General features: G+C 36.8%; 1 protein-coding gene across 1 annotated transcript in view; it reads right to left on the reverse strand.

The window, feature by feature from the left end:
* Positions 1 to 8,008: 8,008 nt before the first annotated feature.
* Positions 8,009 to 12,574, reverse strand: part of acbd6 (acyl-CoA binding domain containing 6) — a 38,652-nt gene continuing 34,086 nt past the window's right edge. The window contains exon 8 of the mRNA XM_051904058.1: positions 8,009 to 8,464. Within this exon, the coding sequence (XP_051760018.1) occupies positions 8,310 to 8,464 (155 nt within the window). The 3' untranslated portion in view covers positions 8,009 to 8,309. The remainder of the gene's footprint in view (positions 8,465 to 12,574) is intronic.

Below are 12,574 nucleotides of genomic sequence, written 5' to 3' on the forward strand. Positions count from 1 at the left end.
GTTCTTTTTTTTAACATTTTTTTTTTTTTACTTCACACACTTTTATTAATCATGATTATAAAATAAAACACAGCTATAACAGTTGTTGTTTTATAGTAGATCAATTATTTGATTCTCATTCAAATAAACAAATACATTGATTACACATGTAAAAAATGCCCTAAGATATATGGGTCATTAACGAATAAGGTTTTTAAAAGTGTAAAAAAAAACATAATGGAGATATAATTAGTTTTGAGTTGTAAGTGTTAACAATGAGATTATGTGGTTTTTATAATGGATTAACACTGCTTTTGTCATTTTTTTTTTTTTTTTTTTTTTTTTAAAGTCATTCGGTTTAACCGAATGACGATATTTTCGAACAATGCTAACAGGCTGATATCTAGCTAGCAAGCAAAAGGACAATTAAACATTTTATATTTAGTAGTTTTAAAAAAAATATTACAACATTTTCCATGTTTTATAGCGGTTGTACCAAATGACCTGATGTTTCGGAACATGTGTATGAGCAAGTGAAAACATGAATTTTTCAAATAGTTAAAAGAGAGTTAGTTACTTTGCTTCACGATCATTTGGTCCTTTACAAGTGTCTGAATGATGTCACATCCTGTCACATGATATTGACCGCATGACTTGATCCAAAATGGTCCCTTTATATTAGTAACTCCGAATGACTTCAATGAAATTCATTTTTCCGGACATTCTTTCTCATAACAAAGCAACGACTTCCTCACATAATTTTAATACCATTTTGCACTATGTTAATATATGATGTTATAAAATCATGCCAGAATAAAAAACATATACATTTATTACATTTTAAGATATTTTAAATCACAAATGAAATGTATTGGCTTTTGGACGGTTAAACCGAATGACCTTTTGACACTTCAAAATCTTTAAAATACCTTTATATGCAGCAAAATATAATTAAAACCTTTTTGATTCAATAAAAGAGACCTAGTTGTACTACCTTACATACTTTGGATGTCATATCTTTGTTTTTTATTATTATTAAGGCCTTTGGACAAAAAAGTGACACGTCACATCATTGTCCCATATAAGAAAAACAAAATGTATAACCTCACAACACTGGCTTTGTGTTGAGAAACCTCCCATGGTTTAAAGTCATTAATCTCAACTACTGATGTCACCATGTTTAATTATGTCGTCTAAATTAAATCAGACATTTGCTTGTAAAATATAAAAGAACTGACCAAGCAGGGTTTTAAAGTACATACAGGGGCTCTAGCTTAATTTGTTAATTGTATTCCCAACATACATGCCATAGGAGTATTTTAATTCTTCACACTTTATAATATTTCAAGCACCGAACAAACAGTTGTTGTTGTTTTGTTTTTTTTCTTTTCCATTTTGTAAATTGGTGGCATTGTGCACGTTAGGAATTACTTAATTTTCTGTATTAATGTGTTGAACTACAAAAGCATCTATATGTGTCCATACATTGTGGTTATACATCAAGAACAATGGAATAACGTTTCTGCAAATCCCACCACACACACACATAAACATGTGGAACTTTCAGACGCACATCTGTTCGCCGGCTCCACACGCTCATCCTTCTGCTTCCACAGACTGTAGCAGATTGCTGTTTAGTCAAACCTTCCCTAATCCCCTAAAATGTTACCTAATTGTAAACTGCTCTGTGAAATGAGGACAAGCAGGTTGCCTGATGTTCTCAACGGCCAGAAAACACAACTGTGAGTAAAATAACCACATTCAAAAGACGTTCTTACTCGCGTGAATTGGACCTGACATTTACAAAATGGAAATATATTGTATGCTATATATGGACTTTTGCGTCTCAAAACCACGTCCTAAACTTTCCGAGTCGTGAAAACGTATGAAAGGCGGCAAAATTTGATCTAAAACATTACAGTGATATAATTAATATCGTTAAACTGTGTTTTCGGCTTGCGTTTAACTGGAAACAGTATCGATTTTCTGGTATGAAAGCAATGTCTATGGAAAAGAAGGGGTTTAATAGCAAAACAGGCGCTATTTGCAGAGAAACACGCCACAAACAAGCTGATTTCTCTCAGCCATTGATTGGGCTGCCGCTGCCATTAATGTACAGCCTTTAATAGTTCAGTCTTACAAAGATAAACAGCGACAAAGACAGTTGGGATAATTTACACGCCACTTACAGCTCTAGTATACATATAAATCTGAGCAAATTCCTGCACTGTTGCTTTTGCAAAGATGACAAACACAAGCGCAAATGCCATTATCATCGATCTGCGAGCTTTTATTACGAACTTCCTGAAGCCAACGATTCACCAGCCTCCCGGGTGAGAAGGAATAAATTAACATGCAAATAGTTATTCAGCCTAAATGTAATCTGGGCTGCATATACTGGGTATTTTTCTCTTGTGTCTGATGGCATTCACTGACATCTTGTTTGGCATTTTAATTCAACAGCCATACAAATAAAGAAAGGTTCATTTTGCAAGGACAAACGGTCATAGTATAACTGTAGCGGTGTAATGGGCATTATTTTCATTTGCATTTGAGGTAATAAAGAAGCCAGCTCTTGAGTTGATGGCCTATATGCACTAGAATGACCTCGGCCTTTGATTGACTCGAACTGTTTAGGCTGTCTCTGGATGAAACAGCCTACTTGATTCTGATTGGTCAATCGCACCATCCAGCTGGAGTCGTCAGAACGCTTAAGGCCCCGATTTACTCACAGCAAAGTTCATTTTTGTTCTTTGTTTAGGGGTTGAAATACCTTTGCAGCGATATACACTTTTAGCAAACATCCTGACGCCACCTACGCTGCTGAGAGTGGCGTTAGGTGAAAATATGTGCTGCTCTCTTTCCTCTCAATAACAAAATAAACACACAACACAAATAAAAATGGTGAGAAAACAGCAGTTAAGAAAGCATCTGGTAATAGCAATGTGGATGTTTGCAGGAGTTCTCCAATTCGACAGTCAAATAAAATCATGTCAAGTTTGCTTATATACAATAGAATGCTTTAAACCAAACAGCTTTACAGTATTTAATCATTTAGCAGACACTTTTATCCAAAGCGACTTACAAATGAGGAGAACAACAGAAGCAATCAAACCAACAATAGGGCAACAATATGTAAGTGCTGTGACTATTCCCTGTTAGGCAGGTCATTGCACCAGCATGGAACAGTCAAGGTAATGAAAGTGATTTTGTGCCTCTTTGAGATGTTTCTAGAGGGCACATAAGTCTGAAGTAGTGAGTTTAGGTATAGGGGTGCAAAGCCAGTGGTTGTTCTGTAGGCAAACATCAGTGCCTTAAAATTGATGTTAGCAGCAATTGGCAACCAGTGCAAATTGATGAAGAAAGGTGTGATGTTTGCTCTCTTCGGCTCGTTAAAGGCCACTCTTGCTGCAGCATTTTGGATCAGTTGCAGAGGTTTGTTAGTGCATGCTGGAAGGCCTGCCAAGAGAGCGTTACAATAGTCCAGTCTGGATAGAACAAGAGCTTGGACAAGGAGTTGTGTAGCATGCTCCGATAGGAAGGGCCTGATCTTCCTAATGTTGTATAAGGCAAATCTGCAGGACCAGGCAGTTCTAGCAATGTGGTCTGTGAAGTTTAACTGATCATCAATCACAGCTCCAAGGTTCCTGGCTGTCCTGGATGGAGTTATGGTTGACGAACCTAGCTGAATGGAGAAGTTGTGATGAAGTGTTGGGTTAGCTGTAGTCTCAGCCTCAGACGTCACGCCCACGGACCGTTGGCTGAACGTCTGATGCATATGGTACACTTATCTGGAAACACTTCAGGAGTTTCAAAGTCGTCATCTGGTTGGTTGAATTATACAGGATGTCCGGGAGACGCGTGTGTCACGTTCTTTAACGGTTCGCCTGGAAACAAATGCCGTGACGCTAACCCCCTCGTGGAAGAAGAATGCGGTCGTGTTTACAAGCACTTACCAGGATCAACTAAACGCTGGTTTTTTAAAAGTATGTAAAGTCCACGGCTCCATTGTTACAGTACACTTGCACAACATTCTTGTATTATTAATTTATAGATGCCCGCCGGTCTGTTATTGCAGGGACATCAACATTACATTTTCACGCCCCTAAAAATGATGCAGAACAAAACAAACTGTGATTGGTTGCGTTACATGTCAGTCAAAGCTGCGAAAGCTGTGATAGAGTCTAGACCCGAGTTCAGTCTGAAGGTCTGGCTATGCGAGACTAGGTTAGCTGAGACTACAAGCAGCTACCGTCAGATCATCTGGCTGGAGTGAAAGGTAGAGTTGTGAGTCATCAGCATAGCAGTGATAGGAAAAACCATGTTTCTGAATGACAGATCCTAGTGATGACATGTAGATGGAGAAGAGAAGTGGTCCAAGCACTGAGCCCTGAGGCACCCCAGTAGCTAAATGTTGGACCTACCAGAGAGGTAAGACTTGAACCATTGGAGTGTCGTTCCTGAGATGCCCTTCATCACGAGGATGACAGGAGGATCCGGTGGTTAACTGTGTAAAAAGCAGCAGACAAGATGAGATCCAGTAAGATGGGTACTAATGATTTGGAAGCTGCTCTTGTTGAGGGAACCAGGGTGATGCGAACTTCCAGGTTGGCCTACAAAAATATGTCATCACTGCAGCGCTTTATTTGGGTAACTGTCTGAAACCGGCACTACTTTCATGTCTATTGTATCACTCTCTGTCAATTTGCGTGTTTCATACAATAGCAATTGGCACAATTTTCAGTTTTAATATTACTTTAATATTGTTGCAGTGTTTGTCTGACTTTGGCTGACTGTATTTATTCCTTAGATATAGCACACCAAGCAAAATATTTTAACTACAAGTTTTTTTTTAGAGTTATTAGTGAGATATTTTTCAGCATTTTTTTTTTTGCTGGCTGGCAAATTCTAAGCAAGGCTGGAGTAAAGCATTGCATTAAGAGTAGTCCAGTACGTGTCATTCCATTTAAGCTGGACAAGCGGCTGAATAGCCGGAGAAAGAGATAGACAAAAAGAGAGAAAGTGAAAGGGACAGACAGTGAGAGAGAGAAAGAGTGAGAGTAACAAACCTCCACCATCTGGCACTAATGGTGTTAGGGAAGCATCCAGAGAGGCGACTTGTAAAAATGCATAAACGTTAAGTAAAGAAAGCTGAGCAATATGGGACATGATTTTAGAGGAGTCCGTGTCAAAAGTGAAGAGCTCAGGGGGAAATTGAGGCACATAATGGAAACATAATGGGCTTAGTGTCACTGTCGTGCAGACAAGCCCACGGAGGATGTCGTCAGCGGCATTGACCCTCCCCCAACTCCAGCGGATTTATGGAAATTACCGGAATAAGGGACAAACAGCCTTTACAAACAAACCAATACCATAATTCCTGGCTGCCTATGGAATAACTAAAGCGACTGGCAGAGGATCTTGCTCTTGAGGAGGGATGCAGCTCTGCAGTCCCAAACCACTTGAGTCCCCTTTTTATTCAATAAGTCATAGGACAATTTAAGGTGCAGTCACATTAGCGCTATTTTTGCAAAATCTCATGGGCCAAAAAAGTCAATAACATAGCAATGTATGAAGCACTGCTCACACCGAAGTCACTTTCAAAACAAACATCTTTCTGTTGGTCAGCATGGAGAATTCTCACATGACCAAATTGAACATGAGGGAAATCTACATTTTTGACCTCATGTGAAACTCCCGAATGTGTGGATTCTTAGTGAAATTACTGGATTTTCCCCACAAAATTTCACCTGAACAATAGTAAATATGACTGCACAATTGGAGACAGGGTGATCCCACTGTTTTTGAACAAATGTCAGCTGTAGAGCTTTGAGTAAAACAAAGTTTGAGGATTCCTATGTGTTGGTTGTTTGGAAAATGTTCAAAAACACTAAGTCACCCAATATATTTGTGTTCTTGAAGCATAAAGATTCAAAGAGCCGAAAATTCAATGATAGCAACATGAAGACATTGATCAGAGGTACTTTATGCTATTTACCCTCCAGAGACCTAAAATTAATATAGTATATAATTGTGCTACATTTAATATTGAATCCACTGAGAATCAAAAAGATGTTCTACTATCCACTAAATTAGGTAGCTTATCAATTCTTGTGCTTATTAAAGCTCTGTGGCTCAATGTTTCCCCCAGTTTAAAAAAAAAAAATAAAAAATTCCATGTACTTGTATACAGTAGTGGTCAGAATTATTGGCACCCTTGGTAAATATGATCAAAGATGACTGCAAAAAATAAATCTGAATTGTTTATCCTTTTGATCTTTAATTCATAAAATTAGCAAAAATCTAAGCTTTCATTGAAGGAAAAGAATTGAAAGTGGGGGAAAATCACATTATGAAATAAATGTTTTTCTCCAAAACACATTGGCCACAATTATTGGCACCCCTAGAATTTTTTTATGAGTAAAATATCTCTGAAGTATATTCCCATTCATATTTACATTTTTTTTTAGCACACCAGGGTGATCATGAACATGAAATTGTCCAGCTATGACTTCCTGTTCCACAGGAGTATAAACATGAGGAAACACAAAGGCCAAATTCCCGTAATCATTCATTACAATGAGTAAAACCAAAGAATATAGTTCTGATGTGCAGCAAAAGATTGTTGAGCTTCACAAAATAGAAAGTGGCTGTAAGAAAATAGCTAAAGCATTGAAAATCCCCATTTCCACCATCAGGGCAATAATTAAGAAGTTCCAATCAACTAAAGATGTTACAAATCTGCCTGGAAGAGGACGTGTGTCTAATGCCCGGTGAGGAGAAGAGTTTGAATGGCCAAAGACCAATGACCAAAGATCACAGCTGGAGAATTGCAGAGATTAGTTGAGTCTTGAGTCTCAGAAAGCCTAAAAAAATGATCAAACAGCACCTACATCCCCACAAGTTGTTCGGGAGGGTTTCAAGAAAAATCCTCTGCTCTCATCCAGAAACAATCTCCAGCATATTCAGCTGTCAGACAAGACTGGAACTTCAAATGGGACCGGCTTCTATGGTCTGATGAAACTAAAAAAAAAAGAGCTTTTTTGCAGCAAACCCACCAGATGGGTTTGGTGCACACATGGATAAAAAAATACCCCATGCCCACGGTTAAATATAACACTGGATTTTTAATGTTGTGGGCCTATTTTTCTGCTGGAGGTCCTGGACATCTTGTTCAGATACATGGTATCATGGATTCTATCAAATACCAACAGATAAAAAAATCAAAACCTGATCGCTTCTGCTAGAAATCCAATAATGGGCCATGGTTGGATCTTCCATCAGGACAATGATCCAAAACAAACATCAAAACCAACACAAAATTGTGTCTCTGAGCACAAAATGAAGCTTCTGCCATGACCGTCCCAGTCCCCTGACCTGAACCCTAAAGAAAATGAGTGGAGTGAACTGAAGAGAAGAAGCACCAACATGGAGCTGGGAATCTGAAGGATCTGGAGAGATTCTGTATGAAGGAATGGTCTCTGATCTCTTGTCAGGTGTTTCCCAAACTTATCAGGCATTATAGGTGAAGACTCAGAGCTGTTATCTTGGCAAAAGGAGGTTGCAAAAAGTATTGAATAAAAGGGTGCCAATAATTGTGGCCAACGTGTTTTGGAGGAAAACATTTATTTCATAATGTGATTTTCCCCCCACTTTCAATTCTTTTCCTTCAATGAAAGGTTAGATTTTTGCTAATTTTATGAATTAACGATCAAAAGGATAAACAATGCAGATTTATTTTTACAGTCATCTTTGATCATATTTTCCAAGGGTACCAATAATTCTGACCACCATTGTATATAATAATCAACACATTGGTTGACCTCTACCATGATCCTAAAGCACTACTGTTAACATTTCATTGTCAAAAATGCTGTTTATGGCAGTTCAAAAACAGACTTTCATGCATAAAACCATTCTGTAATGACTTCCTAAAGAAATATTTGCTGATTCTGGTAACGCTATAATAAAGAATAGTGCATTTGGCAGAAAAACTTTAGAAAAAAAAAAAAAAAAAAAACAGACACCATTTTAAGATTCCATGTTTTTTTAATAGTAACAACAGTAACACATTCATTGGAATGTACCATTCTAGGACAGGGAGGACAGGTTGTCTGAACTTAACTGCTTGAAAGTACAACATCTGTGCTCCACAGCCAAATGATGAACTAGAATAGTTCTAAAATGCTGAGCTGATCGAGTTCATTTCGGGAACTATTGTTGATTTGACAGCATGTACCATCTGGATAAGGAGCACAGTTTGTATAAACTTTTAACAGGATGGTGATCATGTGGGTTAGGATTGATTTTTGGGTTTCAGAGAGTGAGATTTATCCTTTAGGAGCAGTGTACTGGCGCAGAAGAGAGGAGATGGCACTAGACTCTGTCACCTCCTCTGGAAGGGAGCCTTCTTGATCTTTGATTGACGGGTCAGCTCCGGCCTTCAGGAGTAATTCAACGATTTCTGCAAACTCACAAGCTGAGGCTAGAGAGAGAAGGAACACAACAAAAGAAGTTTTCAAATACTGTTGGGTATATTTGTATTTTGTGCTGAAATAAAAATGAATAAAATACTATATAAAAATGATCAAATGCACAACAAAATTACTAAAACCTAAAAAGAAAATAAAAACTAATGAATATTCAAAATATGAATAAAAACTAAAATTGTATCTCAATGATAGCTAAAATGCTACCAGTTCTTAGGTAACAGCAAAAAGACAAAAAGAACTTAATCCAGTCCAGTTTTCTCACCCATACACTTAAAATAATTGTTACAGTACATATGAAGACTGCACCTGTAGTTGAGCAGCACGCTTGCATTTGTGCCCCATTGGCAGTTTGTGCCCCATTAGGAGGCTGCAGGGCAGGGAGGGGCAGCACTTCTGTAACCCTGTTAGTGTTGCCTGCCACGCTGATGCAAGGACAATCCTCTAAGCTTGAGTGCTTTTTCACGTCTGTGTCAACTACTGCCTTCTTTTAAAAACGAGGGAAAATGCTCTCCTTATTCTTTCTCTTAGGTGAGTGGCTGATGTCAGCAGGAAAACCCTGAGTGACAAGAGTGGCTTTTAACCTCAGACCCCCAACCAAGGGAAGTGAAAGAAGGAGAGGGAGAAAGAGAAGGCAAGTACAAGAATGTTGCTGTGCGGTTGCTAGGCCGTTGTTAAGTGGATGTTTACTGGCCCAAGTCAAGAGGATCAAGTCTCTATGATATCTCAAACGTTTGAGGATGGTATGATTTTTTAAATGTTTTTGAAAGAAGTCTCTTATGCTCATCAAGCCGCACTTATTTGATCAAAAATACTGTAATATTGTAAAATATTATCACAATTTAAAATAACTTTTTCTATTTTACTGTATTTAAAAATGTAATTTATTCCTTTGATGGCGAAGCTGAATTTCCAGCATCAATACTCCAGTCTTTAGTGTCACATGATCCAGAAATCATTCTAATATGCTGATTTGGTGCTCAAGAAACATTTATTATTATTGTCAATGATGAATACAGTTGTGCTGCTTAATTTTTTGTGGAAACCATGAGTCTTTTTATCTAAAGTTAAGCATTTGTTATTAAAAATGTAAGAATTTATTAGAAATAGAAACCATTTATGACAATGTAAAAGTCTGTACTGTCACTTTTGATCAATTTAATGCGTCCTTGCTGAATAAAAGTATTAATTTCTTTAAATAATAATAATTAAAAAATCTTCCTGACTCCTGACTTTTGAATAGTGCTTGGGATTTTTAAAACTTTTTACTGTATGGCAGGTAAAAATTTAAACAATTTTATATAAAATACTAACATTTGATGTTAAATGTTAAATAATAACATTTTATTAAATTATAATATTTAATAAAATGTGATTTAATTAATTAAATGTGATAAATTAATTTAAGAATAAAATACTCTTAAAATTCAGTATTATGGTATAGTTAATATAGCTGTTATAATAAATTGCTTGTGCTTTTTCTCATTTCTGAGCTTTTGGTAAAAGCGTTACTAAATGTAGTAATAATGATTACTTCCTTAGCAAGCTCCACAAGCAAGGAAAGGAAATGTCAGCGCAAGAACCCAAAAAAGAAAATAATTTTTAAATCAGTCATCATTTACTCACCCTTATTTTGTTCTAAAACTCCTACGACATTTTTTCTTAAACAAGTAACAAGTAGTTGCAGAAAACTGCTCTTTTCCATTCAATGAAAGTGAATGGTGACCATGGTTGTCCTTTATCCCCATTTACTTCCACTGTATGAAATATCTCTTTTGAGTTCCATGCGAGAAAGAAAGTCATACAGGTCTATAAACAACGTGAGGATGAGTAAATCAAGAGGGTGATGACAGAATTTTCATTTTTGGGTGAACTGTCACTTTAAGTAGAAAGCAAAATAAATAAAACATTCTGAATTTTTCCTCTAGTCCATTTTTTTTTTTTTTTTGTTACTGTATTTTATTTTCGGCACGCGTGCGGGTCCTTGGGCCGTAAAGCCCCTCACGCCTCTGGGGAGCCGTAGAGAAGAAGAACAATTTACAGCATGCTGTAAACCCCTCAATTAATCATGTGTCAGCCGCATGGCCCCACACAGGGAGAGGTGGAAATGAATTTTCATTCTGTGCTATTCGTCTCTCTGAGTTCATCGCTTATGTTTATTAGTCACTTTTTTATATCCCATCCCCCTATCATTTTTCTGCTCTCCCTCCCAAAGGGGTGCTCGTCTTCAAGCGTCTACCCTGCCACGCGACCAACCTGAGGACAGATGGCAAACACACACACACACACATAGAAAACAAGGGCCTGGAGGCCGCCCATGTGTAGTGTCACATGACAGAGGAACACTGTTGATTTCCTCTGGGACAACTGGTGATTATTACAGGTCCTGTTTACCACATGTGTGGCTGAGGGGACAAATGTACCAACACTCACACACAAATACACCTTTCTCCTGTGACGTGAGGTGAGGTGGATAAGAACTTAATTCAGAAATCATTTTATAGAGATTTCAACCAAAAGGAGGAAATATTTCTGAATAACAGTGACAGTTAAGACATTTATAATGTTACAGAAGATTTTGAACTTTCTATTTTCTCAAAGAATCCTGAAAAAAATCATTTTCCAGGAAAAATATTAAAGAGCACAACTGTTTTCAACATTGATAATAATAAGAAAGGTTTCTTGAGTTGCAAATCAGCATATTCGAATGATTTCTATAGGAACATGTGACTGAAGACTGGAGTAATGATGCTGATAATTAAGCTTTGACCACAAGATTAAATTACATTTTAAAATATATTAACATAGAAAATTATTTTAAATTGTACAAATATTTCACATTATTACTTACAATGATTTTACTGTATTTTTGATCAAATAAATGCAGCCTTGGTGAGCTTAAAAGAGACTTCTTTTTTAAAAAATCATTAAAAAAAATGAACATTTTGTCATCATTTAATCATCCTCGTGTCGTTTCAAAACCTGTAAGACTTTCGCTCATCTTTGCAGGTTCGGTTGAGCTTCTGTTTATGTTCACTGATTAATGTTTAAACGAAGAAAAGCCTAAATTCAGTCTGTTCATCATATAAAGTGATTGAGTCTCTTCAGAAAATTTGGACTAAACAGCTCAATTCATATGGATTAGTTTTATGATTTCTTAATGAACTTTTTGAAGTGTCAGTTTCTTGGACTGTCAATGGATGGACACAAATCTCACAGATTTCATTAAAAATACCTTAATTTGTGTTTTCGAAGATGAACGAAAGTCTTACAGATTTGGAACGACATAAGGTTGAGTAAATAATGACAATTTTCATTTTTGGTTGAACAATCCCTTTAAAAAAATCTTACAGACCCCAAACGTTTGAATCGTAGTTGAAAAAAAAAAAAAAAAAAAAACTAATTGAATTACTCATCCCTCACTTTGTAAAAACACACAAAAAGTGTGTTCACAGTAGTACATTTACCATGGAAGTCTATGGGACAAGACAGTATAGAGGGTTTAAAATCAGTAATTAATAGTAATTTAATAATATTTTGTTTTCCTAAAGCAGTTATATTAATTCTTCGGTACTAAAATGTGTTATCTGAGGTGTAAACTGGTCTATATTGACCATTTATAAAACGGTTAGTTTCTGTCCTTGATTCTGATTGGTCAATAGCTGTGTTTTATTCATGATAAAACACGCCTATGACCGCTTCACCCAACGGTTCTGTGTATCACTACTCAACACCCTCCAACCATTCTTAGCAACGTAAACTGTATGTTCTCAATTGATATTGTTCATTGAAGCTTACTGTATTATGTAGAAGAGTGTTGTGAGAAAGAGATCGAGTGAGCGAGTTTATTACCTGCATTCAGATTTAGCATTTTCCTTCAGGTCAGTCCTATGTTCATAATAAAAAAATCTGTTTAAATGTCCGATGTATTATCTTGTCCTTTTAACAGTTAAGGGGTTTTCCCATGACTGACAGCGCTAGTCAAAGCATTTGTCAGTTGCGTCTTGTTCCGTGTTCACAACAATTCAGCCTTTTCAATGTAAAAGTCTTCGCTACTGACTGACACACTCATAAAGACAGTCTTTGCCGCTATCTAATGGCGTAAT

Source organism: Ctenopharyngodon idella, chromosome 8, assembly GCF_019924925.1.
Source record: "Ctenopharyngodon idella isolate HZGC_01 chromosome 8, HZGC01, whole genome shotgun sequence".
In the NCBI taxonomy this organism is placed as follows: domain Eukaryota; kingdom Metazoa; phylum Chordata; class Actinopteri; order Cypriniformes; family Xenocyprididae; genus Ctenopharyngodon; species Ctenopharyngodon idella.